This window comes from Lethenteron reissneri, chromosome 41 (assembly GCF_015708825.2).
Source record: "Lethenteron reissneri isolate LAM-NWPU_2019-01 chromosome 41, ASM1570882v1, whole genome shotgun sequence".
In the NCBI taxonomy this organism is placed as follows: Eukaryota; Metazoa; Chordata; class Hyperoartia; order Petromyzontiformes; family Petromyzontidae; genus Lethenteron; species Lethenteron reissneri.
Genome location: NC_083819.1, coordinates 5,747,911 through 5,755,696, shown reverse-complemented (window position 1 = coordinate 5,755,696; position 7,786 = coordinate 5,747,911). Strand labels below are relative to the sequence as shown.

The following is a 7,786-nucleotide window of genomic DNA, read 5'->3' as shown; positions in this document are numbered from 1 at the left end:
TCGTGAATGCCAGCCTGCAGGGCCTCACATACACGGCGCCGCTGGCAAACTTTTTGCTTTACGGCGATCACTCATGGAACTGTGAGTTCTCCCAGATATTTTACATTCGAGACGAGCTACAATCGCGTTTTGTGTAGATTACCTGACTGTGCGCAGCTGGGCTATGTGTGCGATTGGTTTGCATTGTCACTGTGTGCCACCCCTGCCCCACTTCACAGGCAAACAGACTGAGTTTTGCATGATGTGTCTGTTGGAGAAACACGTCTTCAACGCCTTCATGAATCGGGGCACGGCCATCAATCCCATCGAGATAGTTCGCAATTTCAAACGTAAGTTCCAGCACAATTCCCAAGTGTCTTTGACGTTGAAACTTCTGTCATCTCAAGATCCCCTGAAAGGGCAGTTTGAATCAGTTTTTGTATACAATATCGAATAGAAAATTACTAGTTTTGGTCAGCACTGAGATTACAACTCCAATGCATCGGATGTTCTTCCGGTCTAGCATTCCTCTGTTGATGCTCGTTCTAAACATTGCCAGCCACACCCAGTTCTGTGATTAACCCACAAATCTGTCAATATGCTCTTCCTTTTCTTGAAAAGGTTTACGTGAAAATATCTGTTAAAGTCCTATGCACCAGATTCCACAATATTTCTCAAGAATCTGGAGCCGGTTTAGTTGCTGAGGGACTTCATAAGCTATATCCTAACTGTGCCAGTAACTGTGTGACCACATCATGTGTGACCTCTGTCCATTTTCACACAGACATCGGCGAGGACCTGTGTTTTGGCAGGCAGGAGGATGCACATGTGTTTCTGGGTTACGTGATAGATGCTCTGCACCAATCCTGCCTCTTCAACCAAAGGCAGTAAGTAATGCATGCCCCAGCAAACTCCATAAATATTTGCACAATACCAGCACATGGATGCCTGGGTTGTTCAGAAAAAATATTTGTCCGTAGGACAACCAGGCTAGAGTCTACATTTTAGACTGCCAGTACACTCACCAAGGTTAAGAACCAGGCTACAGTCTACACTATAGACTGCCAGTACACTCACTCTGATTAAGAACCAGGCTGCTGTCTACATTAGTGTGTTTTTGTATTTTTATTATTATTTTAATTTTTATTTGATATTTTATTATTCATATTTGTATTCACTTTATTTTAATGAAAAATGTTTCTATCTACGTTACTTTACAGAAAGAACCAAAAAATATGATTTCCTGCAGTCACGAAAGTTTTAAGTCAAAATTTAGGACAACCACTATTGACTGCCCCACAACGGGGTACCCAGTACATTGACCTCAGACGGATGATGAGTAAACCCCCAATCATCATGATTTGAACTGGTAACTTTCCGTTTGTGAGATGCTCACATTATCGCTCAGCCAACTGGATGAATTCTTTATGTTATTTGGAGACTGTGACTTACACTTTTATCATTAAATTATTTTGATTTTACCAGGTGAGGCCCACTGAGCTAGATAGCTCTTTTACAGGAGCGACTTGGCCATATATGATAGCTCAACGAAGTGACTTATCACGTGAAATTTTTATAAACCAAATACTCTGAGCGCATGTTTTTTTTAAATGTGGAGGGGAAAATCGGTGGGCTCGTATACAAAAAAATCCACGCGACCACAGGGAGTGAATGCAAACTGCAAATTTACAGGCGTCAGGATTGGGATCAAACCCATGACCTGTATACCAGGTGAGGTAGTTACGATATTGCCACTGCAGCGAGTTAATACTAGGAGCGAACAAGTATAACCCGTAAAAACAAAGTTTTTCACTATAAATCCTTTATATGCGTGGCGGCTAGAGTCCTCTCGTCCTCTGGCTTGAGATGGCTGCCACCTATGGGTCAGATGATTGTCTGCCAGTATTAAGCAATTGGTAATTAAATATTTAATTTGTTTTCCCTAAACAGTGTAAAATTTTGGAAAAAAATTTCACGAACATTAATTGTCTCGCACAACGAGTCTGTGTGCAAAATGTCAGCTCGATTGGATCACGGGAAGTGGGTTAAAAAACTACCGAAAGATTTGCACGGTCGTAAGCAAGCACGCAAGCAAGCAAGCGAACTTAATATAAAGGATTAAAAAATATGTAACTCTTCCGAGTGTTCATCTGGTAAAGACATTGCCTCTGTAGTTTCTGTGTGGTGTCATTGCGTGTTGTGTTTTCAGGCTCGGTATTAACATGGAGACCCCTACATTGATCCACCAGATCTTCAGGGGGTACCTGAAATCGAGAGGTAGGTACTGTGCTCCTTTCTAAACATCCACCCTTTAAGGAGTGATTTCAACCAATGTCACAATCCATACTGGGCTATGCAAACTCTCGCATGCAACCTTATATTCTCTTTTAAACAACGAGCACATATGTAGATGTAAAAACACGTACACAAGGACATAAGCATACATGCACAAAATATGCATTCCCTTTCCAGTTTCTCTTTCATTGTTTACAAGTTATATAATTGATATTCTAAGGTTTTTTCGGTAAAGTCACGTAGGTAAAAAAATGTAATTAAAATTAATAAAAGTAACTTGATTCAGCAATCGTGCTGTGACGGTTCCACCTGAAGACGGAAGCTTGTGTTGCCTCCGAAACGTCGTGATTTTTATTTCATTTGACTTTTATTAATTTAAATTTTTTACCTACGTGACTTTACCGAAAAAGCCTAAGAATATGAATCCTTGCAGTCACGAAAGCTTCAAATCTAGAATTATATAATTGACTCTACTCCCTTTCCCGTGTAGTTATCTTGGTTAAAGGGTGTTATATCAACGATACGAACAACTGGATTGTGCTAATAGTGATTTCTTCGACCACGCTTTAACGAGGCTACCCAACGTGCAATCTGCCAACATTTTAAACTTTAACATTGAACACAAATTAGTTGATGTCATCATACACGTGTTGACAATATAGATCCTCAGGTCCTCAAGGTAAAAGGGGCGGAGCCAATTTCTTTCCGCCATTTTGGACAGTGAGGGCGGAGCCATCGTGCCGGTGGCAGTGAGCGGTGTTTTGTAGTTTCCGTTAATTAATCGTCATGGAAACGTTGTATTATTACCAGACAATCCTGAGTGTGATCATCGTTGACTACACAAGTTAGTAAGATGCCGAATATGGAACTAGATTGCACGTGTTTATTATGGGTGCCACTTTAAAAAGTGTTTATCAGGAAAAAAATTGAAATGTAATTGCTCATCAGGCCCCATGGTGTACAGTGCAGTCTCCAACTCGTATCAACCCTATCTTTCTGTTTCTGTGCTATGAATAAGGATCACTTCTGAAAACGTCACCAATTGCATGTGTTTCCTTGTAAGGCAGTGCTATTGACAAATGTGTTGATTACCTGTGATTTGTGCTAGGGCACCACTGCCAACACAGTATCAACAATAAGTTCATATTTCGATGTAAAGCTTTCGTGACTGCAGGGATTCATCTTCTTGGTTCTTTCGGTAAAGTTACGTGACTTTACCGAAAGAACAAAGAAGATGAATAAGTTAATAAAGTTTTTGGTGTTTAATAACCGTTACAGTTTTCATCAAATATATTTTTATTTAACAAATATAGTTGCATCTGGGTTGGTGGTATCTGAAGATGTGCATGATATTAGCCAGTTAACATGTGAATACTTTTGATGAGGATTATGCAATATGCAGTAGTAATATTAATCTCCAATATGTGTGCACTTGTGTTTTCACAGTTGAGTGCATGCAGTGCTTCAGCATCTCAGACACGTTGGACGCCTGCCTGGACATCTCTCTTAATATCAACGTAAGAATTGGGAAGGCTACAGCCTGATGTCGATTGTTTTTGTCATTCATTATATTTATGTACCACAACCAGTTGACAGCAGAGCCACTTATGCCATTTATTGTGAAAATTCCGTCAGTTCCTGTGATCACTGTTTCATTGGTTTCATGGCTTTATTTTGGTGATTTAGAAAAGTGTATTGGTTTAGCCATGTTTGTTTGTTGTAGTACAGAGTTAGACTGAGGGCCTTAATCTAAGTTGTCTTGTGGTTGTTGTTGGTTGTTTGACTTGCATCCCACTGGGATTTTTGCACACAGCGTTGGTGTACGGTGTTTTTTTCCTGCAATATTTTGCTGTCTTTTCTTGGATTGTCTGTTTGCACTTAGTACATATTCATTTTAAGATGTTTTTTTTGTTCATGTTTTTGTTTGTTGCGGTTGCACCCGATTCAAGAGCCGAATTGCTCACAGGGCTATACCTAATAAATGAACTTGAACTTAACTTAGCTCATGGTTTATTAATTTCTATTCAAAGTAATAATTTGCCATTTTTGTGTCATTGACAGAAATCCCTAGATCTGGTGATGGCTTTTCATGAATTCACAAAGACCGAGACTCTTGCAGAATACAGATGTGGAATGTGAGTATGCAATCTTCCATCGTGCACCTTGAAACGTTCGTGTATATCCCCATTTATACAGTGTGTGATCAAACACGCATCTCGGTCGTAAACTAACGTGCTATTGTCTGGCGAACAGGTGCTCGTGCGTGGGGAAATCTACAAAGAGAGTGAGCCTAAACGTGGTGCCCAATGTGCTTATCATCACCATTAAGCGATACGATGAGTTTGGCGACAAAATCGACAAGGTGAATTTTACTTTCTGCGCAGAATGCATCTGATATTCAAATATATTTGTATTCAACGTTTTGTCATTTGGACGTATTGGCAGTACACCGGTAAAGCATGACACACCGGTCCTCATTAAACAGTATAAAATCTAAATGTGAACTGACACTCATCTTCCGACTGCTTTGAGATCACGAGAAATTATTTTGACGCACCCCACAATATTTTCTGAAATGGGTTGCGAATCGCAGGAAAATATATAATTATTGTGAAAAATGTGCTTTTTTTATCCGGTGCACCAGTGTACCGCCAATACGTTCATTTGCTCCCCTCTTCTGCCCCTGCTTAGCTAGCACCATATTTTCCTCTCTTTTAATGCTTGGCCCACCACTGTCTCCTCCCTCATCCCTTGTAGGATTTCCTCTTCACTGAAGAACTCGACATACGGCCGTTCATGTCCAATCAGGTTGTGCACGAGCCAGAACTGTATTCGCTCTACTCAGTGATTGTGCACCACGGGACCACCACCAATAGCGGCCACTACTACTCCTACAACAAGGTGATGTTGTGCATGATAAACAAAAAAACAAATATCCCCCAAAGAGCCTTACTCCACTGTTGGTGCAAGTGCTGTTCATGAGCACCTGTCAAAGCCAGAACAACACAGGAAGGGGGTGGGTGGCCAGCACCACGCCCGGCCGCCTTTGTCCCCTGAGTGGTAATGTTTACATATTGCACCATATACTCATTTGAGGCTGAGTGGACCGAGGGAACGAGGCTCAGGACCGGTTGAGATAATCGTCACTGCTGTTAGTCTTAAGCGGGAATCGACCTCTGGTTGCCGGGTTCGTAGTGCAATGTGCTAACCGCTACGCTACTGTTCCCCACTATGATCATACATACACACACACAAAGCATATGAGTACACGTGTTAACTTCCATATAACATTCCGCTTTCATGATCTGTCACTATGGCTGACTTTTAAATTAGTCTGGTACAATTGGGTATTGATCGTAATTTAACAAGTGTGGATGTATTTTTTCTTCAGGTCAGCAATGGCAGCTGGTTCAGAATGGACGATACTGACGTGATGCCAGTCACCAATGCAGAAGTTTTTGAAGACCAGGCCTACATCCTCTTCTATACGAAGTAAGTTGTACTCATGATGTATTTTCAGAAACCATAAAACCTCGATCTATTTACCCTAAGTCAAACAGTGTTATCTGACAGTGTTGTGTACACTCTTACTCGGGCCACAATTATATTTTGAAGGTGGTTACCACGTGAGTTAGCAGCCATTTTCGGTGCAATTTATTTTTCTAGGTAGTTTCAATGACAGGCAGTTTTCTGTGGTGCCCTGTTGGCCAGTGGAATAAATTTGATGGTGATGATGTGTGCTATGTGTAGGTCACCAGAGCAGAATGCCATCCCAGTGGACATCGAGGACCCACAGTCTTCAAACTGGGTGGCATCAGGGACACAAGGAGAGCTCACAAGTGCTCAGACTACACAAGGAAGGACACTCAAGGAAGAAAGGACACTCAAGGAAGAAAGGACACAACCCGGAGACACACTGCACACAGACACACGCCCACCTAAGAAGACACGTTGGAGACTTAGAAATTTAGCCTGATATCAGATGCTCCCTCCTTACAGGCAATCCCCGGATTATGGAAGCGTTAGGTTCTCAACAATTTCCCCCCAAAATCCAGATAAAATCCCATAGCCAGATATAGTTGTGCCTCCCGTACTGTTTTCTCTCATTACTGTATCGCGTTGTGATACGTTGTGTATCACTGCCTGTAGCATATGTCTGTATATACGCTCTGCACTTCCTACGATTACACTGGTCAACACACTTTTTCTGGCATAAGGTATTCCAACGGTTTTAAGTTCTTGTCTATCACATCAGGTTTTTGAGATATTAAATATTGCATTTTCAATAAAAACTGCATAAGAAAAATATTAAATAAATGTGGATATCTACATAAAATTATATTATAAACACACTATCCTAAAAATACAGCACCATATTTTAACACTAAAGCAGTCCCTGACTCGCAACAACTTGCAATCATAAGTGACAAGAGTTAATTTTGGGTAAAATCAATGAAAATGGGGTATGCTTTGCTCTATCACATCTCATGTGATCATCTCATGTGATAGAGCAAATCTGAGATCAGATTTGGAATCAGCACCCTGAAATTAGTCCAGGCCACAATTTTTTTTTGTTGACCAGTGTTATTTTATTTAATCGAATATCTACCCTAACACTACCCATAATTAAACTAATGGAACATATACTGTATCCAAATGTGTATTAATACCATTAAACATTTTACCATTAATTGTTAACAGAAAGCATTCACTTACAAATGTTCATTCACAGTGTATTTAGTTTTCATCCCTATAATCCGGGGACTGCCTGTACTTAGTTTTCATCCCTAACCCACCTAGTGAGCCATAATGGTCTAGGTTTCTCAGAAGGAAGGAAATATATAAACATCTGATATGATGGGATAACTTTTACAAACATTTGTTTAGATTATTTAGATTATTTTGCTGTAAAAATTTCTGTAAGATAAACCAGTTTATTAAGCTATCATTTGTTGCCAAGTTGCTCCTGAATGAGAAGCTCATAGCTCAGTGGCTTTACCTGATAAGATAAAAAATAGTTTCGTTTTATTTGTAAATATTTGCTATACTTTTCACTGTCAAGTTTTTGTATTATTTGTTGTTGTATCATTCTGACCTGACCCGACTCATCGGATTCCTGCTGTATAAATAAATATTCTTATAAGAGTTAACAGAAAGATTTTGTTTGTCCCAACATTGTCTATCATGTGACTGTCATATAAGTAACCGTCTGTTTTTTGTTGGACCGAAATTATCTGAAGCTACATGTTGTGTACCGAAAAAAAACCTAAGAATATGGGAAGGGAGCTGTTCAGCGGAAAGAAGCACTCTTAAAGCGAGTCCTCGACGCTGGTCCCCCACCACGAGCAGGAATTCATCTTCTTGGTTCTTTCGGTAAAGTCACGTAGAAGGGAAATAATAAAATAAAACATAATAAAATAATTCTCACAACGTTTCGGCCACAACGCAAGCAGCTGTCCTCAGGTGAAGAACAGGTCTGTCGTTGTGGCCAAAACGTCGTGAGAATTATTTG

At 40.2% G+C, this 7,786-nt stretch overlaps 1 protein-coding gene across 1 annotated transcript; it reads left to right on the top strand.

The window, feature by feature from the left end:
• Nucleotides 1–224: 224 nt before the first annotated feature.
• Nucleotides 225–6,517, top strand: LOC133352704 (ubiquitin carboxyl-terminal hydrolase 36-like). The gene is made up of 9 exons (XM_061568527.1): nucleotides 225–329; nucleotides 764–866; nucleotides 2,189–2,256; nucleotides 3,721–3,791; nucleotides 4,336–4,409; nucleotides 4,528–4,636; nucleotides 5,032–5,175; nucleotides 5,666–5,766; nucleotides 6,025–6,517. Exons 1-9 carry the CDS (start codon nucleotides 239–241, stop codon nucleotides 6,248–6,250), a joined length of 987 nt encoding a protein of 328 aa, XP_061424511.1. The 5' UTR covers nucleotides 225–238; the 3' UTR covers nucleotides 6,251–6,517.
• The last annotated feature ends 1,269 nt before the right edge of the window (nucleotides 6,518–7,786 follow it).